Source organism: Oncorhynchus kisutch, linkage group LG17, assembly GCF_002021735.2.
Source record: "Oncorhynchus kisutch isolate 150728-3 linkage group LG17, Okis_V2, whole genome shotgun sequence".
In the NCBI taxonomy this organism is placed as follows: domain Eukaryota; kingdom Metazoa; phylum Chordata; class Actinopteri; order Salmoniformes; family Salmonidae; genus Oncorhynchus; species Oncorhynchus kisutch.
The window spans coordinates 50,697,907-50,725,113 of record NC_034190.2 but is presented as its reverse complement, the minus strand read 5'-3'; the positions used below and the strand labels follow the sequence as shown (position 1 = coordinate 50,725,113).

The 27,207-nt window shown below is 43.4% G+C and overlaps 1 protein-coding gene across 1 annotated transcript in view; it reads right to left on the bottom strand.

Moving 5' to 3' along the window:
* LOC109906979 (protein bassoon) overlaps positions 1-18,390 on the bottom strand; it is a 233,228-nt gene extending 214,838 nt beyond the window's left edge. The window contains exon 1 of the mRNA XM_031794016.1: positions 18,074-18,390. Within this exon, the coding sequence (XP_031649876.1) occupies positions 18,074-18,246 (173 nt within the window). The 5' untranslated portion in view covers positions 18,247-18,390. The remainder of the gene's footprint in view (positions 1-18,073) is intronic.
* Between the last annotated feature and the right edge of the window lie 8,817 nt (positions 18,391-27,207).

Below are 27,207 nucleotides of genomic sequence, written 5' to 3'. Positions count from 1 at the left end.
AAGTTGAACTTGACATGGTGTTGTTGACCTGAAGGTGCAAAGCTTGTCTGTGTGGTGTGGTCGTTGCACCCTGACTCAATCCCTCACTTGGATTCCAGGAAGCTGTACTCTCTTTCTTTTGTTGTAGCGCTCCTGACTTTTACGCTGTTGGCTTTGCATTGCTGCGTGGACTGTCGAGGCTGTCGGGTTACCGACAGAGGGTCTGAGCCTGTATATGGGCAGCTCTAGTTCACGTCCTCGCATCAGCTTTGCAGGAGAAACTCCAGTGGTGGAGTGGTGAGCAGCTCTGTAGTGCAGCAGAGGTTGCGACAAGGACTCAGGGAAGGAGCAACCCTGAGCTAGGTGAGCTCTCATTCAGTTTTTCAGTGATTGATCAAACCTCTCTCCCCCTCCCCTGTTGGCCTGGGTTTGGTAGTAGGCTGTTCTGATGTGCTTGCTGAGGACCGTTGTCCGTGGTCAGAGTTGCAGGCAGTCCCCAGCAAGAAAATAGCTTATTCAGGAAGTTTATGATGGCCCCTGAAGTGACTGAACCCATGGGCGTGACCTTAGGCCATTTTGAATGGAGGTCATACGCAACCACCTGGAAGAGTTAGTGATGTGACACATTGTAGAGTTCACCGCAGATGTCCAGTTGGATATGTTCCCATGGATGGGAGGGCCAGCCAAGTGGTTGCAGTGGTGGTGGCGGCGGAAGTGGGCCTGTCTTTCCACTGACAAGACAAGGAGCACAGTCACGTACTAGCCCTTCAAAATCATATTTGATTTCTGGCCACCACACCAGGTCTGGGCAGCGCTGCTTCAGCTTCACAATGACAAGATGGCCCTCATAAGCCATGGCCAACACTCATCGTCTGAGGACGCTTGGTATGACGGTGCAGTTTCCGCAAGCCAGACATGTCATTCCAGCATGACAGCTCATGTTCGAACCTGGCATATGGTTCCGACGGGAGCTGTGCCAGCCAGCTATTGGCTATGTATTCCCTCAAGGTCATGAAAATGGGGTCGTTGGCTGATTCTTGGGTCAGCTCTTTAAGCGACACTTTGTCTTGGAGACATGAGTGTAGGAGCTGGATGAGGTCCTCCTCTGAGTCATCCTAGGCACAGGTGGAGTCTGGGGAATCAGAGCGCGAAAGGAGATAGGCCACCACATTGTCCCTGTCCAAAAGGCTTAAAGGTATACTGCTGGAGGCGGTCTGACCAGCAGAGGAGGTTGTGACCCGACCCGGAGGTAGACATCAAGGCTGTGAGGACCTGGTGGTCAGTGCACAGGGTGAAAGAATGTCTGTAGAGGTAAATGTGCCACTGCTCACAGGCCCAGACGCATGCTAGTGCCTCCCTCTCTCCAACAGAGTACTTCTGTTCAGTGGGGCTCAATGTGCAAGACGCGGAAGCTACCGGCTTCTCAATACCATACTGAAGATGAGAGAGGACTGCTCCCACTGCTGTAGCTGAAGCGTCACAGGTGACCAGAGTTGGCCTGGTGAGGTTAAAGTAGGCCAGGATGGTTGAAGTGGCCAGCAGTTCTTTGAGAGGCCCAGTACACCTCCTATTTCAATAGCTGACACAGAGGGGAAGGGATGGCTGAGTACTGGGGCAGGAAGTGCAGTAACCCGTCATTCCCAGAAATGAGGCGAGTTGTGTAGCAGATGTCGGTTCCAGGACACGATGGATGGCTTCCATGTTTGACTGCAGCGGTTCGAACCTTTGGGCTGATACGCGAAACCTGACAAAGTCGATCTCTGGCATTGAGAACAGGGTTGAGTGTGAGGTTGTGTTGACTGAGCGCTGCGAAGGCTGCTTGCAGTCGTTCGTCATGGACGGCAGTGTTGGAGCCATGGACGACGATGTCATCCAAGCAGACAGCCAGTCCAGTGACCCCGGAAAGGATGATGGACATTATCTTCCGGAAATAGCTGGGGGCCGAACTGAGACCAAAAGGCATCCTTGTGTAGCGGTATACCCCGATATGAGTGACAAAGGCTGTCACGTTCCTACTCTCTGGGTGTAGGGGAACATTGAGGTAGCCCTTGCAAAGGTCCAGCTTTGTAAAGACCGTCAACCTGTAGAAGTGACTGATCAGTTCCTCCATGGTCAGCAGCGGGTAACGATCAGGTATGATAGCCTTGTTGGCCGCTCTCAGATCCAAGTAGACCTGCAGCTCTCCAGACTTCTTTTTAGCGATGACCAAGTTGGACACCCATGGGAAAGCGAGTTGGACACCCATTGTGTAGCTCCTTAGTGACCTCCTTGCATAAAGCCAGTGGAATACGGCGTAGAGGTTGAATGACTGGAGTCACCGTAGGGTCGAGGAGGGGCTTATGTGTGATTGTTGTCAGGGCACCTACGCCGTTGAAGAGGGCCTCCATGGGGAGGCCACGTGCACTATTGTTAAGCCACTGTTGTCCCTCAGAGAGAACCCCAGGCTGGTGAACAGGTCCAGGCCTAAGATATTAGTGCCCTGATGTGGAAGGGGAACTGAGTGAGGACCCTGTTGCCATTCTGCACAGGTGAGGCTGTAAAGCCGATGACATCAATCACTGAGTGCCTATATCTGTACAGGCTAAAGCTGGGCGGCTGGAGGCGCAGGTGGGACAAGAACTGCTCGTAGGTGGCATTGTTGAGGAGCACGAGCGGAATGCAGGAGTCACCCAGGTATACAGCGCAAGTGGAAAACCCACTCGGGTTTGAGCCAACAGTGTGAATGACAGCAGGGGGTGTGTCCATGGGGCATGAGCGTTGGAGCACAGGGGTCTGGGATGGAGCTGACCTACACCACTTTGAAAAATGGTTTGTATCTGACATCGTCTACTTGTCTGTCCACGAGCAGGGCAGTCAGGAGCACATGCTTTGTGTCTATTGGAACCACAGTTGGCACACCGTTGACGCACCTGGGGTCTCATCAACTGCACTGAGGCATTCATGTCACTGTCTGAGTGACAGCTCCACTATGAGCACTAAGACTGCTGCACAGCTTGAATGGCACTGGAATCATGTGTCTGTGCCTCAGATATCTTAGTTGCACAGTGAACTACTGATTACACTTGGGAAGCTATGGGTACAGCTTTTGCTAAAGTCAGATCATCATCTTCAAGGAGAAGCCTATCCCGCACGAGTGAGCTTGAGGTTCTTTCAATTAACTGGTCCCTGATCATTTAATCTCTAAGATAACCAAACTGACATGACTGCGTTATCCCTTTAAGATCATTGACATACTGTGTCACTGACTAAACCATGTGCTGTGCTTGCTGCCCGAAAATGCAGCCTCTTTAGAAGCACACTCTGTTTCTTTGCAAAATGTCCATCCAAAAGTTCAACAGCTGTATCATATGTGTGTGCTTCCCTAAGCTCTTGGAAGATGCACAGGCCCTTGGCACTGTCACGTGTGCTCCCTCTCCGGCCTCTAGGTCACCAGGCTGCTCGTTATGGCGCACACCTGTCACCATCGTTACACGCACCTGCACATCGTCAGACTCACCTGGACTCCATCACTTCCTTGATTACCTGCCCTATATATGTCACTCCGCTTTGTTCCTTCCCCAGGCATCATTGTTTCTGTTTCATGTCTGTGCATTGTTCGAGGTTATTGTCTTGTATTATGTTCCGTTTATTTTATTAAAACACTCACTCCCTGAAATTGCTTCCCGACTCTCAGAGCACAACGTTACAGGCGCTGAGAGAGTGGAGAACCACCTCCAGTCCGGTAGCTAGCATGTACAGTGGGGAGAACAAGTATTTGATACACTGCCGATTTTGCAGGTTTTCCTACATACAAAGCATGTAGAGGTCTGTAATTTTTTATCATAGGTGCACTTCAACTGTGAGAGACGGAATCTAAAACAAAAATCCAGAAAATCACATTGTATGATTTTCAAGTAATTAATTTGCATGTTATTACATGACATAAGTATTTGATACATCAGAAAAGCAGAACTTAATATTTGGTACAGAAACCTTTGTTTGCAATTACAGAGATCACATGTTTCCTGTAGTTCTTGACCAGGTTTGCACACACTGCAGCAGGGATTTTGGCCCACTCCTGCATACAGACCTTCTCCAGATCCTTCAGGTTTTGGGGCTGTCGCTGGGCAATACGAACTTTCAGCTCCCTCCAAATATTTTCTATTGGGTTCAGGTCTGGAGACTGGCTAGGCCACTTCAGGACCTTGAGATGCTTCTTACGGAGCCACTCCTTAGTTGTCCTGGCTGTGTGTTTCGGGTCGTTGTCATGCTGGAAGACCCAGCCACGACCCATCTTCAGTGCTCTTACTGAGGGAAGGAGGTTGTTGGCCAAGATCTCGCGATACATAGCCCCATCCATCCTCCCCTCAATACAGTGCAGTCGTCCTGTCCCCTTTGCAGAAAAGCATCCTCAAAGAATGATTTATCCACCTTCATGCTTCACGGTTGGGATGGTTTTCTTGGGGTTCTACTCATCCTTCTTCTTCCTCCAAACACGGCGAGTGGAGTTTAGACCAAAAAGCTCAATTTTTGTCTCATCAGACCACATGACCTTCTCCCATTCCCCCTCTGGATCATCCAGATGGTCATTGGGAAACTTCAGATGGGCCTGGACATGCACTGGCTTGAGCAGGGGGACCTTGCGTGCGCTGCAGGATTTTAATCCATGACGGCGTAGTGTGTTACTAATGGTTTTCTTTGAGACTGTGGTCCCAGCTCTCTTCAGGTCATTGACCAGGTCCTGCCGTGTAGTTCTGGGCTGATCCCTCACCTTCCTCATGATCATTGATGCCCCACAAGGTTAGATCTTGCATGGAGCTCAGACCGAGGGTGATTGACCGTCATCTTGAACTTCTTCCATTTTCTAATAATTGCGCCAACAGTTGTTTGCCTATTGTCCTGTAGCCCATCCCAGCCTTGTGCAGGTCTACAATTTTATCCCTGATGGCCTTACACAGCTCTCTGGTCTTGGCCATTGTGGAGAGGTTGGAGTCTGTTTGATTGAGTGTGTGGACAGGTGTCTTTTATACAGGTAACGAGTTCAAACAGGTGCAGTTAATACAGGTAATGAGTGGAGAACAGGAGGGCTTCTTAAAGAAAAACTAACAGGTCTGTGAGAGCCGGAATTCTTACAGGTTGGTAGGTGATCAAATGCTTATGTCATGCAATAAAATGCAAATTAATTACTTAAAAATCATACAATGTGATTTTCTGGATTTTTGTTTTAGATTCCGTCTCTCATAGTTGAAGTGTACCTATGATAAAAATTACAGACCTCTACATGCTTTGTAAGTAGGAAAACCTGCAAAATCGGCAGTGTATCAAATACTTGTTCTCCCCACTGTATGTGTCAGAGAAATTGTATAGGAAGAGAGACTGCAGATTCTTTCAAACAATTTTAATATAAAATTTGCAAAAATGAAGAATAGTCAGAGTTGAAAGCTCCATGAACAGAGTTGGCTCTCAGCTTTTATAGAGAAGGCAAACCTGTCTATTTGGCAGAAAGCAGATGTGTGCAAACAGTGGTGGGGAACATAGTGTATAAAAGGTGTTTAGCTTGTCTGTGCAGATTAAGATAGCTGACATTGCCACCATTGTCTGTTCCTTCCTGCAAATTTCCACACAGAGGAGTTCCTACAGATAGTACAAACAGGATGTCACATACTGAGGTCTCACCCGGCTCTTATCTGTACGCCCAGACATATGGCTAAGTCACACAAGACAAGAATGCATCAGCAAAAAAACAACACTCGAATATAACAATGGACAATTCTCGAGGTAAAAACAGCATAGTATGTCTAATGTTGTAATTCTCCACAACATTTCCTCCCTTTTGAGACTAAGTCCCAAACTAATGGAAAATGACTAACAAGTATTTTCATCAAGCAAGCATGGACATAATTTGGAAAGAGTGAAAAGGAAAGACATTCTTACACTTAGTACATAAAAATTGTAAATTACCTGTCAGAGTTTCAAACCTTCACATAGTACAATTCATTCTTAGAAGGGGAAAGGAACATTTGAATTAAACATCAGTACACACTTCATCACCACAGACAAGGAAATCACTTGGTGTTTGTTTGCGAGATCACTGCTGAGCTCTTTCAGATGTTCCACTACAATAGTCAAGTTACCCTCACCCTGGGGTATGAATGTACAGCAATGGTCACCTATCATTTGGCACACTCTGCAGGAGATGTGATGCTACTACTACAGCAAACTTCCCTTCAGTTTGAGGTGGCCTATTGTATACAGGGATCTGTGGCTATAATTTCAAGTGTTGTACCTTCTTTAACAAACCTCTCACTGAAAGTTGACAATAGTGTATGAAATGACAACACTATCTCTGCTACAATCGGCAACTAACACCCTTATGCAAACATTTTGTCTCAAATACATGCCCCATATGTACTTAGCCTCCGGTTACAAGTACATAAATCATTCCATCTTACCCATAACATGTTAGTCACTACTTCTAGTCCACTTCTATAGTTATAAACATACTCAACATGCTGAAGTCAATTGTATTGCATAATCCAGAAAGCCATATGTATTGATTCGCATTAACATTTTAATTATAATAGCATGGTAAAACAAAACCCCTACTATCAATGTCCCCATCATGGTTATACAACCCACATTTAGAATGACAGTCCTTAGTGCTTCACGTCGAGTCATTCAAATTGCAGACCCTCAACTTAGCACACACAGACACGGTTAGAATGTACATTTACAAACAGTATATTCATCATATATTCACCAGCATGAACAATTCTCATCACTTGTGGTAATGACAGATTGGTATCTCAATGTATTTTAATCTAAATTCTAATAAACTTCCCAGTGTTTAGACCTCCAAAATCAACATGATACTTCAAATAAACAGTTTAGGGCAACCCTAAATCAATTTTCAGGCACAGTTGACCGTCCCCCTCCTTCACAGCACTCTTCTTCTGGTGTTTCTTCATGTTCTGCTTCAGATAGTGTTTCAGTTCATCCTCCCAATGGCACATATTCAAAATGGATGGCCCTTGATAATGTCTCTCACCTGAGCTGCTCTGTCTTTTACAGTCCATTATGTCTTGTCCATTATCCTACCAGTACACCAGTGGAATGAAATAAGTTTTGACAGGATCTCTTTCCATGATCACTCCACGTGGACTCATGTCGCACTCCTGAGAGAAAAGGCATGAGAGAAAAGGCAGTTGATAGCTTCGACTGGATGCTGTGTACTGGTTGCTGGCTCGGACGCAGGTCTCACGGTAGGAGTGGTGAAGGACAAGGTCATAGTGAACGCCATTTCTTCAGTTGGTTAGGGAGGGGGGGTGAAGTTCACACTGTTATCATCAATGTATTCTTTCCATGCATCACAAGATACCATCTGTAGTCACTATCGCCATAACTTCGAAAGTGGACAGACCAAAACAACATTTTAAGACATTCACCCCATGACAATTCACCCCATGACCATTCCCAATTTTCTTAATACCAACATTTCTAAGACAAATCTCAAAGAGCATAACAACACACTTGTTGAAACCATTTTGCAAATTTGCTTATATTCCCTTATCATACTGGCGACCTCCCCGCAGAGTTACCCCTTAGGGAAAAATCCCGACCGTACAGCAGACCCAATCTGGTGAGATTTGTTTCAAAACAAGGCAAAAACAAACACAATAACAGCAATACACTTGTTCATATAAACTAGAGATGGGAAAAACTTTTCTTTCTTTTATAGGCAGACTTGTGAAGAAACAAATGTGCATATTTACCAAAGGCCCCAGGGGACCGGTAATTAAAAAACACTGCCTGTTAAATCAAAAATAAACTAATTAGAATAACAAATCAAATTAAAACTATAACTCCATAAGGAAATAGTTGTATCCCATAAGGTAATGATAAAATAGACTAGAGACAGGTGTCCCTCATTCAGGGGCAGCACTCTCGCTCTCCTTCTCGTGTTCTAAATCACACATAGGACTATTGCTAAATTATAAAAATTCTTCCTAATTATTAGTGTTTACATAGCCCATTTAAATCTCAACCCCAACTGATCTTAATGAGTGCTGGTTTCCTTTTGAAAATGGGTATTTTTGAATAGACTAAAATGAACAACTTCGTATGAATTAAAAACCACATGGCATGCTAGTTCTATCGTGGAGTGCAGTGGACTAACTCAATGGATAGAGAGCGGAAGAACATAGGTTTGAATCTCACTGACGGCCATGCCACAATCAAAACAACATGTGTTTGCATGATTAATGCCTAAGCAAATAAATGTCAATGTGTCCTATCTGTGCTTGGATTTCAAAACAGTTACGCTAGCAGTGTTAATAAATGTCTTATTGATACATTCAGCGAACATTTTAAGGAAGTTATTCAAAAACCTCCAAATGACCTTTAAAATGTTCTTCAAAACATTCACAACATTTTGAGAATGTTCTCAGAACACCCTCAAATACCTATAATTATAGAACCTCCCAGGAAAACATTCAGGGACCATAGTAAAACATTCTCAGAACCTCCCTGCAACCTAAAAAATTATACATTCCCAAGAACAGGCAACATTTTCACATCCATTCTCAGAACATTAAAAAAAAACAGGCAGTTTTACCAGTCAGGAAACATATGGCTTCATTCCCAGAATCAAGGGAGACCCAAAACTTAAATTCCCACAACTTCCAAGGAACCAAATGTGCTATCTGGGTTCGCTCTGCCATTGTTGACTAGACTTCTGAAGACACCAATCAAAATGTGTTGATAACTATGCAGGAAAAATGATCTTACTGACATAATTAGTCCAACCCGAGGGAAAGTGAAGGTATTACCATACTGTTTACATCTATCTATCCTTTGTAGATATGAGAGGGGAAAACAACAAGGGCAGAAGGAAAGGAAGCAGCTACAGTAGGGCAGGGTTTTCCAAACTCAGTCCTCCCTCCCACGGGTGCACGTTTGGATTTTTGCCCAAGCACTACACAGCTGACTCAAATAACCAACTCAGGATTAAGGTTTAGCCCCAGGACCGAGTTTGGGAAAACCTGTGTTAGAGCATGGCTGTTCAATTCCGGTCTTGGGAGGGCCGAAACACTTGTTTTTGTTTCTACCTGGGTGTTAATTGCACTCATCTGGTGTCCCAGGTCTGAATTAGTCCATTAATTAGAAGGAGAGGATTCAAAACACAAGTGTTTCAGCCCTCTAAGACCGACATTGAGTCAGATGATTTGAATCAATCTTTCGCCTCCTACAACAGCCCACAGTTCTGGAGTACACAGATGGTTTATGGGAGTGAAGGAATCATGATTTGTGTGATTGAAGAGGGAGCGATTTGAGCCAATTAAACCAGCCAATCAGAAAGCAGACAAAATATGACCAAACCTTTGGAATCATCAATCAACAGACCTAAATGGAAAATCCAGTTACTTATTTTCATGGTGGTAAAACAGTAGGCCTACTTTTTTTGTTTTATGCTTGGCAAAGCTCTGGAGACTCCAAATTGCAATGGGTGCAGTGCAATGCTTAGAAAAAATAAGCCAAGTAACGTGGGTTGTGACCACACAGCTTTCAGTCAATGTAGAAAAAGTTGGAATAAAAAGTAGAGGCTGTCGCAGCGCCTAAAATGACATACAGGCAGTTAGATTTGGGTAGCTCAGGCCCTGAAGCAAGGACATTCATATTATTGGTACCATTTGAATGGAAACACCTTGGAATTTGTGGAAATGTGAAAGGAATGTAGGAGAATATAACACAAAATATCTGGTAAAAAGATGATAAAGAAAAAAATTACTGTTATTTTGTATTCTTTTTGTACCATCATCTTTGAAATGCAAGAGAAAGGCCATAATGTATTATTCCAGCCCAAGTGCAATTTAGATTTTGGCCACTAGATGGCAGCAGTGTATGTGCAAAGTTTTAGACTGATCCAATGAACCATTGTATATTTGTTAAAAATGTGGTATAAAGACTACCCAAATGTGCCTAATTTGTTTATTAATAATTTTTCATGTTCAAAATTGTACACTCTCCTCAAACAATAGCATGGTATTATTTCACTGTAATAGCTACTGTAAATTGGGACAGTGCAGTTAAATTAACAAGAATTTAAGCTTTCTGCCAATGTCAGATATGTCTATGTCCTGGGAAATGTTCTTGTTACTTACAACCTCATGCTAATCACATTAGCCTACGCTAGCTCAACCGTCCCGTGGAAGGGACACCGACTCCGAGGAAGTTAACTTAGGAGTCATGTTAAGGAAAATCTCTGCACTTTAAATGCATGGTAGAAGTTGGAATCTTTGGCAGTCGAAGTATGTGTCTGCGACCCCTCTAGCCTCTGCATATGGATACTGGGAGCCAGGATTCACTACAGCCATGAGTAGGGAGTCTGGTCATAGACAATCTTTACCATTGACCACTCCATGCAGGTTGCCGTTTCAATGCAGGTAGTTGTAGCATTTAAAGTCACAGAGACACAGGCGCACAGACACACACACACAAAACTATTTTCAAACCCTTTTCAATGACAAAGACAAGGACCAAGCATGTAAAAACTATAGACCAGCTCAACCCCTTGGAGCCACTAGGCCTTTTATAGAGCAGTGGAGTGGATGCTGTAGCCCACTACAGTACCCTAGTATGATGCTATTGTAAGGGAGGGATTTTTTTGATAAATTGGAAAAGACCTGGACACACCAGCCTGGCCTCTCAGACTAGACCGAACATAGTAAACGTACACAGCAAATCTGACATCAGAATTTTAACACCCGCAATGTTAAATGTAACAGTTTCTTAGAAACTATGTGAACCACCCGAAATAGTGTTAAAATGTCCCCATTACAGTCATCCTATCTCCCAAGTCAAATGATCCTTTGATTGACCAAAACATAATCTGTCATATTTGTACACTATTAAAATGTTCAGATTTGAAGAAATTGTACCTTTACCCTCATCTCTAACTATCAGGATGCCTGAAAGAACAGGCTGAGTGGGCAGTGGAGCTTATATTCATGAGCATTCCTTGACTGACAGCTCTTTGAAACACCCTTGTGGTTGTTGCCAGGTAACAAGGTAAACAATGTGCCGCATGTCATTCTGAGATTCTGAGCCTAAATAGTAGGCCTCAACCCATTTTCTCTGCAAAATGCTCTCATGGTCAACAGAGCTGAACATGGCCTGGAGGGTATCAGACAAACAGAATCAATACACAATTGCATTTCTATTGTTTTGTGACTAATTACAGAATACAGTTCACTGATACACTTCTTCACAAGGATTAGTAAAGCCGGAGTCACCTTAGAAGCTTAGACATAAGTGAATGCACATGTAAAAAATTGCATACAATAAGAGAACTGGACAATGTATAGGTGCCTCTGCATTACCATTATAAAGGACAATATGTTCAGAACTGTAAGTATTGATCAGACATTTATTTGATCTTATACAATTAGGCCAGCATAGCTGAAATATTGATCAACATGAACACATAAAGGTGACAAAATAATGCAGAGACATCATTTGACATAAAAATATATATAATTAGAGAAAGCGTTGTGCAGGACCCATTGATTCGTACAATTTATAACACTCATCTCCTGTCCGAATGTTTGAAAAACAACTATGAGAAGTAACTAACTATATCATATCGCGTAAAAGTGAATTACTTAGGCTTTAGGAAACACAACCAACTACAGAGACTGATGGGGAGAGGGAGAGGAGGGGGACAAATCCAGCTATGACTTCCTCCTTGTCAGACCTCACACTGGGCAGAAAGGGTTCCTGGGATGGACAGTTCGCACAGGTTCCCCACATATTGGCTCTGGATCAAGGAGGACATCGTTGAAGAGGGGATCCAGGAGCCTGTCTACATAGACTGTAATGTTTTTGAAAAGGGAAATGTTTGTTAAACGGCTAGTGAATTACATTTCCTTTTACTTAGTGTTCTGAGTTACGATGCTACCAATTCATTGACGCAGTGATCTACTCATTCTACAATGTGTTTTCTGGTGTTTTTGAAGTACTCAATTTCAAATATTCAATATATGGTTGTGCACTTTTTGGTGAAACTTTTTAATGTTTGTATTTGGAATGTTTGTGTGCCTGAAATGCTCATAACTATGACTTACAGTTTTGTTGGGTCTGTCTTCACAGGCTTCACAGCATATCTCCCCCCCCCCCTCCCCTCCACTCCCCTTCTTTGCCTTGGGAAAGCTAATTTTATTTCACAGCATTCCTGCTGTGGTGGTTGCCTGGGAAGCTGTGCAGACAGAGTAGTTGTTGCATTTTCTAAAATGTCTATCATTACAGCTTGATGATAGTGGAGAGACAACAGGAGATGGAAAGTGAAATAATACCACCCCTCCCAATCATCATGATTAGCCCCAATGATACAAGCTACATATTACACATTTTGTATTTTAGATATATAGTGATGTAATGTTGTTTTATGATGTACTGTTTTATTTTTGAGATTTTTGTGTTAGGAGCCCAGGAAGAGTAGCTGCTGAATGGGGATCCCTAATAAATACAAAAAAATACGATTTTCAGGGGTAAATTGCAAATACTATACATACCCGCAACTCCTTTTGTGGACAACATTCCTTCGTGTCAGCTGTGTGCGCTGGCAGTTCTCAGACACTTAGGGTTTAGGGATGGAAGAACAAAAACCATATAGTGACTATCAGGTGTGTTACAGAACATGTACCATTCACAAGTCAAAGCAGCCACCGTTGCATTATCTAATGTTAGACCCCCGATCCCCTCAAAATGTTGGCTACCGTGTCAGACTCATCCAACTCTGATACTTACATTATGGTCAGCGCTTGCAAGATACTCTGTCATTGATGGTACAGCCTCCGTTCTCAGGATTAGCTTCCTGGCAAGACCCATCGAATGTTCTCCCCAACTGATAAAGCAACATCCCTTGAAACGTTCACTGCACATGATCATTATTTTCTGTGCAGCCTGTCCAACTGAAATGAAAATCAGCCACTGCTGTCGGATGTCTTCATTCTTCCTCCACAGTATGGCATCCAATCACAACACAGTGTGCTCTTGCCGGCATAAGTAGCTTGCTAGCTAGCAGTCCCACCACAGATGAAAGGTCGCCGGTATCTTTGATCGTACTTTCTGCTTGAGCTAGCTACCAGTAGCTATCTTACGGTTCGTAAACAAAGCCAAAGCAAGGCGCATATGTGATGGCGGTTTTAAGGCAGTACATATTGAAATGAGTTAAGATGATTAGACGCTACCATTGGTGTATTACGTTTCCGTCTTTATGTGACGTTGTATAAAGCTGGAAGTAAATCCTTGGTAATGCCTACCTCCTGAATCAAAGCGTTTGACATGTGGGGAGGGGACCAGTAACTTTATGAATGTACCAGCTAGTTATTTTTCATGCTTTGAACTGGATTCATCCCTATATCGTCCTATTTGATGAAAAACATGATTTTCACCGTTCGGAATCTTTAAACGAACACTTTTCAACGTGTTCACAAACTAACTCCCCTAGAGTGTCAGTCCCTAACACCATGGGTGTTGCAAATTGCAACTTAAATGCTGTTGCTGTTACACCTTTTGAGTGTTAGGGAATAACACATGTTGTGTTACAGTATTTGGGGTGGGGGGGGGGGGGGGGGGGTTAGGGTTACTTGCAACAACACATTCTGGGAAGAATGATAATGCCCCTCCCACATCTTATTCAGTTAATGGGGTTAATGGAAATGAACTCGACACAGTGGAGTAAGAACAACACCAGGCAGTGTTGATTCCACTGTGATTCAAATAAGACTGCATTTATTCACTGTATGTTTTGTCAATTTCAATCCCACAGGTGTTAACCCCACTAGAATCTACACTCAGATATAACACTCACAACACTTTTGACCTTAACACAGATTTGAACACTTGCAAATATGCTGTATGATATGTTATGTTTGGTATGGTTACATGAGACAGTAAGTATACTGTACTTTAGAGCACCCCAAGAACACATTGCCAAATTACAAACTCTTAAATCAATTGTTATAATCTTATAATGTTGTTGTAAAAATTGGGTTTGGAGGTTAATTTAGCTCTAATTTTGGAAATAATCCCACAACATCCTGCGGCCAGCGTTACACGATCAATGAAAAACTTTGTAAAAAGTGGGATACATTTGTCAATATGTGTGGCACATTTCATTACTTAAAACTTCTACAACTATCAAAAAAGGAAGGAGGGCTTCAGCTAGAAGTTGCTTCTCAACGTGGATGCTGCCCCTTAGCGTCAATAGGGCTTCTAAAGCATCTCAAACAGCCAGCAGCACCAGCAAATACCGTGAGAATGGAAGTGAGCAGGTCAGTGAAAGAGCTAGCTGGCTACCTCCATGCTAACGTTAGCTAGCTAATAGTGCATTTACTTCCATCTAAATAACACTAATAAAACTAACCAAATGTAAACATGTCTGCAAGCTGTTGGTAGCTAACTGCTGATGCTGTCGTGTAATAGATCATACAAACCTATGTGAAAGAGCAGTTTTGACAGCAACGGAGGTCACTTACTGTATAATTGCGGTAATCCGGCTATTCTGTGGCTCCGGGAGAGTTTTCTATTCAGCCTGCCGAGTGTGGGTTTATGCAACGCTTCAGCCATGGATCCGATCTCGGATCTGGGGGCATTTCAGAGAAGCCCCCAGAGCCATGCTTTCTATGGAGGGGTGGATTGCAGATTTTTCTCAATGGGAAATTTTATTTTGTGATTTTAGGATCTCTGGATTTTGTTGGTATACTGCCATATCAATAAAATAGCTAGCTACGTTTGTCACTGGTATGAGCTAGTAAATATCCTAAACCCAGAGGCTGGTTGATTGGGGAGGATGGGTAGGATTACAGTGCATTCGGAAAGTATTCAGACCCCTTCCCTTTTTCCACATTTTTTTCCATAGTTATGTTACAGCCTTATTCTAAAATACTCCATAATGACAAAGTGAAAACAGTTTTTTTTTTAAATGTTTGCAAATGTATATGTATATATATATATTTTTTTACAGAAATACCTTATTTACATAAGTATTCAGACCTGTTGCTATGAGACTCGAAATTGAGCTCAGGTGCATCCTGTTTCCATTGATCATCCTTGAGATACTTCTACAACTTGATTGGAGTCCACCTGTGGTAAACTCAATTGATTGGACATGATTTGGTAAGGCACAAATCTGTCTATATAAGGTCCCACAGTTGACAGTGCATGTCAGAGCAAAAATCAAGCCATGAGGTCGAAAGAATTGTCCGTAGAGCTCCGAGACAGGATTGTGTTGAGGCACAGATCTGGGCACGGGTACCAAAAAATGTCTGCGCATTGAAGGTCCCCAAGAACACAGTGTCCTCCATCATTTTTAAATGGAAGAAGTTTAGAACCACCCAAACTCTTCCTAGAGCAAACCACCCGGACAAACTGAGCAATCGGGGGAAAAGGGCCTTGGTCATGGAGGTGACCAAGAACACGATGATCACTCTGACAGAGCTCCAGAGTTCCTCTGTAGAGATAGAATAAACTTCCATAAGGACAACCATCTTTGCATCACTCCACCAATCAGACGTTTATGGTAGTGGCCAGATGGAAGCCACTCCTCAGAAAAAGGCACATGACAGCCAGCTTGGAGTTTGCCAAAAGGCACCTAAAGGACTCTCAGACCATGAGAAACAAGATTCTCAGGTCTGATGAAACTAACAATGAACTCTTTGGCCTAAATGTCAAGCGTCACGTCTGGAGGAAACCAGGGACCGCTCATCACCTGGCCAATATCATGGGGATGTTTTTCAGCAGCAGGGATTGGGAGACTAGTCAGGATTGAGAGAAAGATGAACAGAGCAAAGTACAGAGAGAGCGCTCAGGACCTTAGACTGGGGCAAAGGTTCACCTTCCAACAGGACAACGACCCTAAGCACACCGTCAAGACAACGTAGGAGTGGCTTCGGGACAAGTCTCTGAATGTCCTTTAGTGGCCCAGCCAGAGCCCAGACTTGAACCCGGTCAAACATCTCTGGAGAGACCTGAAAATAGCTGTGCAGCGACGCTCCCGATCCAACCTGACAGAGTTTGAGAGAATCTGCAGAAACTCCATGAATACAGGTGTGCTAAGCTTGTAGCAAGAAGACTCAAGGCTGTAATCGCTGCCAAAAGTGAGTCAACAAAGTACTGAGTAAAGGGTCTGAATACTTATGTAAATGCGATATTTCCGTTTTTTTATTTCTTATACATTTCTAAAAACCTGTTTTTGCTTTGTCATTATGGGGTAGTGTGTGTAGATTGATGAGGGAAAAAACAATTGAATCAATTTTAGAACAAGGCTGTAACGTAACAGAATGTGGAGAAAGTCGAGGGGTCTGAATACTTTCCAAATGCCTTGTTTAACTCGAACGTCTAGCAGCCCAAAAGTTGCACTTTTGAATCAAGTCATGGACAACTCTGGTATTTTAGCTAATTGGCAACTTCTTCACTTGTTAGCTCACCCTTACCCCTAACCTTAATCCCTAACCTCTAGCCTAGCTAACATTAGCCAACTAGCCAATAGCCACAACAAATTCGAATTCGTAACATATCATACCTCGTTCCAATTTGTAACATATTGTACGAATTAGAGTTTGTAACGTATCATACCAATTGCAGGATGTAGCATATCGTATGAAATGGATGACGGACATCCACAAATATCATACCGAATGTAACATATCATACTATGTGGAGGAAATCAAATGTACATTTACTAAGTTTCGTCGACACCCTGAGGCTAGGTTGGACACACACACACACACACACTTGGTCTATGTGTCAGTCATAATGAACATGAAAATTGGGGCCCATTCCCTCCAGGGAGCGCACGTAGGCCCACATCCTAACACATGCACACACACAGTAGCATGATTAGCTCTTTCACACCTCATCTCAACACAGACCAAGTAGGCCTACTTATTACCCAGAACAGTTAGAGTCACTGTGATTTTTAGTTTGTAATATGTGATGACAAGACTAGACGAAGGTGACAAAATAGGGGGAAAAATTAATATGCTGTGTTGTCATATCACAGTCACACTCGTGTCCAAATGTCCTAGCAGGGGACAAGCCTAACACATCTCCTCTAACTATACAACCACCAATAGAGCGATAATCGCGCAAAAGGGTGACGAGCAAATTCACGCTGCACGTGACTAGATAGGTTCACATGGACTTTTATTATGCCGTTACCAACCCGCTACCGTTATGATCAACTGGGACTTTACATAATAACATTCTTGTGTGTCAATACTTGGAATTGATTTCATTTTAAATGCAGAAATGTCACTTTTCCTGCAGCAGCTACGAGCTGTCATCCTTTCGAAGCTATCTAACCTATTATATAATGACGGATATGCTGTGTTAAGCTACACCTTATTATCAAGCCATTAATATGTCTGTCTTTCTACAACACAATGTAAAAATCTAAATAATAGAAAGGACTGATCATTCGATGCATGTTCAATTAAATATGTTAGGCTATGCATTACCAATGAATGTCATTCTGCCAGCCATCCCAACGCTGATGCGAGCTGGTACACACAACATCCAGAATCTGAAGATGGGGTCGTTTGCACATCATTATCGAGAGAGTGGCGACACGTACTTCAATGTCTTACGATAGCCTACATACTACTAGGCTAAACAACACTCTCTCTCACACACACACACACACACACAGACACAAAAGCAGCAGCAAAAGCATCCTCCTCTGCAAGCACCCATGCAGAAACGAATGAGCTCGAGCATCTTTCATGACAACCTCAAAATAAGCCACAATTCAGTGGTCATTTCTTTTAATGCTACATACTTTTTTTTTTACCAATGACTTTGCAGTTGATGAAGGGGTAACGCTACCCATGACAGGTCCCAACAGCTAGGCAAAAGCCAATTAAATCGTAAAAGCATCACAAAACCAAGTGCCAAAGCTTAACAGCATCGTTTCCCTGACTACAACACAACACGAGTATTTGACGATATAAACTATGTAAAGCATCATTTACAATGTCAAGTGTATAAGGATATCAAATCTATCATTTGTCAAATACTCGGCATCAACTGCACCGTTGATAATGACAGGTCTTACCTATTCATTCCCGGTCCGCCACCCATTCCTCCCCCGGCAGCAGCACCATTGGCGGGCTTGATGAGCTGTCCAGAGCCCAGTGGTGCTGAAATAGAACCAGGCGCTCCCGCCATAGAGATGGAGCCCGGTTCCCCGGGTTGTCCGCCTCCCTCGATGCTCCCTTCGTTCCCCATCCTTTCTGGTTAGGAGATCGAGGCGAGTAATTGTATTTCGACCGTTGTTATAATTATAATAATATCAAAAGGCTCAGAGGAGCGAACTCAGCGATGCTGCTCCTCCAACGCCATCATCACCTCCGATCCAGAGACCTGCATGGGGCACGCGCACAGACGGAGGCAGGAAACAGCCAGGGCACGAGCTCTGCTGCTGACGCCGAGGTTGCCGTGCGCGTTCTTATATCAGAAGTATCTCCCGGTTCTTGGAGGAGAGAGACAGCCTAGAGGATATCTTGGGGGGATGATCTGTTGTAGGATGCAGATGTCTAGAGTTACTTTCGTGGCATTTTAACATCAAGCCGAACTTATGACGTCGAGAACAAAAGTATTAGTATTGCAAACAAAAATAATGATATTGAAAGCAAAACATAAACCCAGAAGTGGTGAGAGCAACAACAAACAAATAGCAAAGAAAATTATTAAGAAATGCGAGAACAAATTAATTGTAAATTAATGCAAGACAATTCGTTTTCAGTTAAACATTTTTCTTCAATGTTCCCTATCTTCTGCTATGTATTTTTGTACTTGCACGTTTTTTGATTCATTCCAGCAGTACTCCACCATAAATCCCACTGTGGTTTTGCCACTGAACTTATGCAGAGTCACTGTGATTTTTCTGGCTGTTGGTCCTGGTTAGTCCCTGGGAGGGAGATCAGATGTTGCTGATCAAATCCCATTGCCTCAGGCTAGTGATGGGGACATTACCCTGCATAGGGTGCCGTCTTTCGAATGTGATGTGAAACAGAAGTCCTGACCCTCATGGTCATTAAAAATCCCGGGGCACTTATGGTAAAAGTAGCGGTGCTAGCCCCAGTGTCCTGGCTAAATTGGCAAACTGGCCCCATTCCATCATCGCCACCTAAATTGTATATACAGTGGGGCAAAAAAGTATTTAGTCAGCCACCAATTGTGCAAGTTCTCCCACTTAAAAAGATGAGAGAGGCCTGTAATTGTCATCATAGGTACACTTGAACTATGACAGACAAAATGAGGGGAAAAAAATCCAGAAAAACACATTGTGGGATTTTTAATGAATTTATTTGCAAATTATGGTGGAAAATAACTATTTGGTCAATAACAAAAGTTTCTCAATACTTTGTTATATACCCTTTGTTGGCAATAACAGAGGTCAAACGTTTTCTGTAAGTCTTCACAAGGCTTTCACACACTGTTGCTGGTATTTTGGCCCATTCCTCCATGCAGATCTCCTCTAGAGCAGTGATGTTTTGGGGCTGTTGCTGGGCAACACAGACTTTCAACTCCCTCCAAAGATTTTCTATGGGGTTGAGATCTGGAGACTGGCTAGGCCACTCCAGGACCTTGAAATGCTTCTTACAAAGCCACTCCTTCGTTGCCCGGGCGGTGTGTTTGGGATCATTGTCATGCTGAAAGACCCAGCCACGTTTCATCTTCAATGCCCTTGCTGATGGAATGAGGTTTTCACTCAAAATCTCATGATACATGGCCCCATTCATTCTTTCCTTTACACGGATCAGTCGTCCTGGTCCCTTTGCAGAAAAACAGCCCCAAAGCATGATTTTTCCACCCCCATGCTTCACAGTAGGTATGGTGTTCTTTGGATGCAACTCAGTATTCTTTGTCCTCCAAACACAACGGGTTGAGTTTTTACCAAAAAGTTATATTTTGGTTTCATCTGACCATATGACATTCTCCCAATCTTCTTCTGGATCATCCAAATGCTCTCTAGCAAACTTCAGACGGGCCTGGACATGTACTGGCTTAAGCAGGGGGACACGTCTGGCACTGCAGGATTTGAGTCCCTGGCGGCGTAGTGTGTTACTGATGGTAGGCTTTGTTACTTTGGTCCCAGCTCTCTGCAGGTCATTCACTAGGTCTCCCCCGTGTGGTTCTGGGATTTTTGCTCACCGTTCTTGTGATCATTTTGACCCCAAGAGGTGAGATCATGCGTGGAGCCCCAGATCGAGGGAGATTATCAGTGGTCTTGTATGTCTTCCATTTCCTAATAAGTGCTCCCACGGTTGATTTCTTCAAACCAAGCTGCTTACCTATTGCAGATTCAGTCTTCCCAGCCTGGTGCAGGTCTACAATTTTGTTTCTGGTGTCCTTTGACAGCTCTTTGGTCTTGGCCATAGTGGAGTTTGGAGTGTGACTGTTTGAGGTTGTGGACAGGTGTCTTTTATACTGATAACAAGTTCAAACAGGTGCCATTAATACAGGTAACGAGTGGAGGACAAACAAGCAGGATTTCTGGCTCTCACAGACCTGTAACTTCTTCTTTAAGGGGCTCCTACAAATCCTACAATGTGATTTTCTGGATTTTGTTTCTCATTTTGTCTGACATAGTTGAAGTGTACCTATGATGAAAATTACAGGCCTCCCTCATCTTTTTAAGTGTGAGAACTTGCACAATTGGTGGCTGACTAAATACTTTTTTGCCCCACTGTATCACTCCTCACCTCTCAACCATGCTAGTTGTTGCGTGGTGAGCATTCCGGCAAAAAATAGTTGCCACACATTGGTTGTGGATGAGGTGAGGTTTCCCTTTACTATGCAAAAGCTCTTTGATTACCTGATTAGAAAGGTGATGTATAAATCCAATCATTCAATCAATCCATTCTGTGTAGGTGGGTTTAGAGGAAGCATCTCCATTGGTCAATCAGTTTTGGAGTAATGGTTCAGCCTCATGTTACAATAAGTGCCCAGGGATATTTTTGACCACATAGAATCAGGACATCCTTTTAACGTCCCATCTGAAACACAGCAGCCTTGCCAGAGCAATGTCCCCGTCACTGCCCTGGGGCATTGGGATTTGATATTAACACCAGAGGGAAGAGTGTGCCCTACTGGCCCTCCAACACCACTTCCAGCAACATCTGGTCTCCCATCCAGTGACCGACCCTGCTTTGCTTCAGAGGCAAACCAGCAGTGGGTTGCCAGGTGGTATCCTGCTGGAATGTATGGAGAAGGCAGTGAAAGCACAAGCCAGGGTGATGATGTAACCAACATAAGAAAATGTAAACTGCAGGCAAAGAGGGAGGCATTTGATCTCAATTGTTTATAATTAAACATGTTTCGCTGAAAGCTTTTGTTTTTACATTTATTTACAATTAATTTGTTCTCCCATAAAAAAAGATCCTTGCTGTATTATATTTTTTTGCTCTCAATACTTTGGGGTTTATGTTTTGCTTTCAATGCCATTCTTTTAATTTGCAATACTAAGAATGTTGTTCTTGATTTCAGAAGCTCTGCTTGACATTAATGGCAAAAAGTATCTCATACACCTTTCCTACTCAGAAAAACTGGACACAACTCTCTCCAACTGGTGCGGCAGTCTAAGCGGTCTAAGGCAATGCATCTCAGTGCTAGAGGTGTCACTACAGACCCTGGTTCAATTCCAGGCTGTATCACAACCGGCTATGATTGGGAGTCCCATAGGGTGGTTTCACAATTGGCCCAGCGTCATTAGGCTTTGGCCACGGTAGGCCGTCATTGTAAATAAGAATTTGTTCTTATCTGACTTGCCATAGTTAAATTTAAAAAATACTGCAGGACTAGCTCTGGTCCAGGTCATTAGTGCACATTCCACCACTTCTGCAGGGTGAGAGCAACATTTTCTGTTGTGACACCAAGCCCTCAGAGCCCCAATAATACAGATGAATAAATCCTGACAGGTTACAGTCCCAGTTCAAGGCTGATCAAATCCCTTTGTAGCTAAAAAAACAAGACAATAACTTTTTTCCTAAACCTCCTTCCAGCCAACATCAGAGCTGCTATTCTGATTCAAACCCAACAAATAATTTGCATGGCCACCAATGCAATGCATCTTGGATAGACAACCTGCATTATCAGTCACTCTGACAGGCAGCCTAGCCCGTTGCGTTGACGATATGGAGGCCATGGCGCATACTTAAGGAGATTAAAATTAGGCATGTGCCAACACTCCACCTCAGGCGGCACGGACGGATGAATCCCATTGGCTGGGCTGGGATGATTGATTGGCAGTGTGCCAGCCTTGATCAGCACTTTGGCTGCCCACCTGTTCCCGGGACCACAGAGAAGAGCAGAGGCTGGGCAGTGCCAGTCTGCCAGTCACTTATCTCATCCCCCTCTCCCCATTCCATCACAGTCAGACTAGACTACAGCGAGACAGCTTTGTCTCTAAATGAACAGATCCCTCCTGTGATGCTAGAAATGAGCTAAGCTAAAGATTCTCTCTCTGTTGGCATTTTCATTTGTACAGGTCCCAATGGACCTCAGTAGGACTATCACTGGAATCTACTTGTCCGAAACTCCAAATGACTGGACCACCTTCACTACAGTACAATGAGGCAGAGTTAAATATGCCTCTCAGAATAAGCCCTGTGACAATGCCTGCCTATAGGCATTATAGCCATGTAGGCTATGGCATATAGCCAGGCCTAATCCACCTGAAATGTAAATAAACCCCTCCCTCTCCCTGTCATGAATGGGTTAATTCACTACCTTCCCTAAATTGAGGTCTCGAAAGTCCCTCTAGACCTCTCTCTCACTCCCCTACCTTTCCCTCTCTCCCCTTCTCCTCCCCCACCTTTCCCTCTCTCCCCTTCTCCTCCCCCTCTCTCCACCCCTCAATCCCTCCTGCTACCTTTCCCTCTCTCCCTCTGTCCTCACCTTCCACCTCTCCTTTCTCCCGACACTCTCTCTTTGCTGTCAGAACGGAACACGTTGCTGGCGTGCCGATGCTGTATAAAGAAACACAGGGGAAATATGAAAGACAGATGGCTGAAAGAGAGAGAGAGACACAGAGAGAGAGAGAGAGACACACACAGAGAGAGAGAGAGAGAGAGAGAGAGACACACACACAGAGAGAGAGAGAGAGAGAGAGACACAGAGAGAGAGAGAGAGAGAGAGAGAGAGAGAGACACAGAGAGAGAGAGAGAGAGAGAGAGAGAGAGAGAGACACAGAGAGAGAGAGAGAGAGAGAGAGACACAGAGAGAGAGAGAGAGAGAGAGAGACACAGAGAGAGAGAGAGAGAGAGAGAGAGAGAGAGACACAGAGAGAGAGAGAGAGAGAGAGAGAGACACACACAGAGAGAGAGAGAGAGAGACACACAGAGAGAGAGAGAGAGAGAGAGAGAGAGAGACACACACAGAGAGAGAGAGAGAGACACAGAGAGAGAGAGAGAGACAGACACACAGAGAGAGAGAGAGACACACAGAGAGAGAGACACACACACAGAGAGAGCGACAGAGAGAGAGAGAGAGAGAGAGACAGAGAGAGAGAGAGAGACAGAGAGAGAGAGAGAGACAGAGAGAGAGAGAGAGAGAGAGAGACAGAGAGAGAGAGAGAGACAGAGAGAGAGAGAGACACACAGAGAGAGAGAGAGAGACAGAGAGAGAGAGAGACACACACAGAGACAGAGAGAGAGAGAGACACACACAGAGAGACAGAGAGAGAGAGAGAGATGGAGAGAGAGACCATTTGTATATTGTGAAAACACTGTATATATAATATGACATTTGTAATGTCTTTATTGTTTTGAAACTTCTGTATGTGTAATGTTTACTGTTAATTGTTATTGTTTATTTCACTTTTGTATATTATCTACCTCACTTGCTTTGGCAATGTTTAACACATGTTTCCCATGCCAATAAAGCCCCATGAATTGAATTGAGAGACAGAGAGAGAGAGCCATTGAATTGAATTGAGAGAGAGAGAGAGAGACAGAGAATGCGGGTCACAACTCCAGAAAACGGGTCACAACTCCTGCAGCTCTGTCGCACGCTGGGTATGTACATAGTCAATGGTAGGCTTCGAGGGGACTCCTATGGTAGGTACACCTATAGCTCATCTCTTGGCAGTAGTACTGTAGACTACTTTATCACTGACCTCAACCCAGAGTCTCTCAGAGCATTCACAGTCAGCCCACTGACACCCCTATCAGACCACAGCAAAATCACAATCTACTTGAACAGAGCAATACCCAATCACAAGGCATCAAAGCCAAAGGAACTGAGTAACATTAAGAAATGCTATAGATGGAAGGAATGCAGTTTGGAAACCTACCAAAAAACAATTAGGCAACAACAAATTCAATCCCTTCTAGACAATTTCCTGGGTAAAATGTTTCACTGCAATAGTGAAGGTGTAAACTTGGCAGTAGAAAATCTTAACAGTATATTTGACCTCTCAGCTTCCCTATCAAATCTAAAAATCTCAAATAGAAAAATGAAGAAAATTAACAACAATGACAAATGGTTTGATGAAGAATGCAAAAATCTAAGAAAGAAATTGAGAAACCTGTCCAACCAAAAACATAGAGACCCGGAAAACCTGAGTCTACGCCTTCACTATGGTGAATCACTAAAACAATACAGAAATACACTACGGAAAAAGAAGGAACCACACGTCAGAAATCAGCTCAATGTAATTGAAGAATCGATAGACTCTAACCACTTCTGAAGAATTATCTATCCAAAATGGAGATGTATGGGTAAACCACTTCTCCAATCTTTTTGGCTCTATAACAGAGAATAAAGAGCAAAAACATATACATGATCAATTGCAAATCTTAGAATCAACTATTAAAGACTACCAGAACCCACTGGATTCTCCAATTACCTTGAACGAGTTACAGGACAAAATAAAAACCCTCCAACCCAAAAAGGCCTGTGGTGTTGATGGTATCCTTAATGAAATGATCAAATATACAGACAACAAATTCCAATTGGCTATACTAAAACTCTTTAACATCATCCTTAGCTCTGGCATCTTCCCCAATATTTGGAACCAAGGACTGATCACCCCAATCCACAAAAGTGGAGACAAATTTGATCCCAATAACTACCGTGGAATATGCGTCAACAGTAACCTTGGGAAAATCCTCTGCATTATCATTAACAGCAGACTCGTACATTTCCTCAACGAAAACAATGTACTGAGCAAATGTCAAATTGGCTTTTTACCAAATTACCGTACAACAGACCATGTATTCACCCTGCACACCCTAATTGACAACCAAACAAACCAAAAACAAAGGCAAAGTCTTCTCATGCTTTGTTGATTTCAAAAAAGCCTTCGACTCAATTTGGCATGAGGGTCTGCTATACAAATTGATGGAAAGTGGTTTTGGGGGTAAAACATACGACATTATAAAATCCATGTACACAAACAACAAGTGTGCGGTTAAAATTGGCAAAAAACACACACATTTCTTCACACAGGGTCGTGGGGTGAGACAGGGATACAGCTTAAGCCCCACCCTCTTCAACATATATATCAACGAATTGGCGCGGGTACTAGAAAAGTCTGCAGCACCCGGCCTCATCCTGCTAGAATCTGAAGTCAAATGTCTACTGTTTGCTGATGATCTGGTGCTTCTGTCACCAACCAAGGAGGGCCTACAGCAGCACCTAGATCTTCTGCACAGATTCTGTCAGACCTGGGCCCTGACAGTAAATCTCAGTAAGACCAAAATAATGGTGTTCCAAAAAAGGTCCAGTTGCCAGGACCACAAATACAAATTCCATCTAGACACCGTTGCCCTAGAACACACAAAAAAACTATACATACCTCAGCCTTAACATCAGCACCACAGGTAACTTCCACAAAGCTGTGAACGATCTGAGAGACAAGGCAAGAAGGGCATTCTATGCCATCAAAAGGAACATAAATTTCAACATACCAATTAGGATCTGGCTAAAAATACTTGAATCAGTCATAGAGCCCATTGCCCTTTTACGGTTGTGAGGTCTGGGGTCCGCTCACCAACCAAGACTTCACAAAATGGGACAAACACCAAATTGAGACTCTGCATACAGAATTCTGCAAAAATATCCTCCGTGTACAACGTAAAACACCAAATAATGCATGCAGAGCAGAATCAGGCCGATACCCACTAATAATCAAAATCCAGAAAAGAGCTGTTGTACAACCACCTAAAAGGAAGCGATTCCCAAACCTTCCATAACAAAGCCATCACCTACAGAGAGAAGAGTCCCCTAAGCAAGCTGGTCCTGGGGCTCTGTTCACAAACACAAACAGACCCCACAGAGCCCCAGGACAGCAACACAATTAGACCCAACCAAACCATGAGAAAACAAAAAGATAATTACTTGACACATTGGAAAGAATTAACAAAAAATAGAGCAAACTAGAAAGCTATTTGGGCCTAAACAGAGAGTACACCGTGGCAGAATACCTGACCACTGTGACTGACCCAAAGTTAAGGAAAGCTTTGACTATGTACAGACTTAGTGAGCATAGCCTTGCTATTGAGAAAGGCCGCCGTAGACAGACCTGGCTGGAGAGACAGAGAGAGAGAGACAGAGACACAGAGACAGAGGACCATTTCTAAAACGTTGGCCTCGTAACTTTTCAGAGGCTCGGTGGGCACTGTGTTGAAAGCTATTCGACATTTGATGACGTTTGTGGCATTTCAGAAATCTGTCCAGATGATCAACAGCCGACGATCTGAGACAGAAAACAATGGCAAACGTGGTAATATGGCATCACGCAAACAACATATAAAACAGCCATGTGGTACTTATGTCATTTTCAGCCCTACAAGAACTCTGTAAATGATTTATAACAACTCACAGGCTGATGTAAAACACGCCATCAGACTGTGGCTTTATACCCTGATGAAGGCAGAGTGTCTGTCGAAGCGTTGGTCATTAGGTTATTAAGTTATTGCATCTGAGCTCCTAGAGTGTGCGGCTCTCCTTTCATTTTTCAAGTGTTGCTTTATGTAAAACAGCATATGGCACCACGGCTACATAAACAGTGACTCATTTGGGGTCTACTTACAGAAGACAAGCACACGGAATTATCAATGGTAAAATGCTCTGTTCGCTTCCTATAGGTTTATTATTTCCAGCTTTGCTCCAAAAGGGATTTGTTATAATGACCCAACTTAAAAGCAACGCGGTCTATGCTTAGATGAAAGCAGTGGAGGC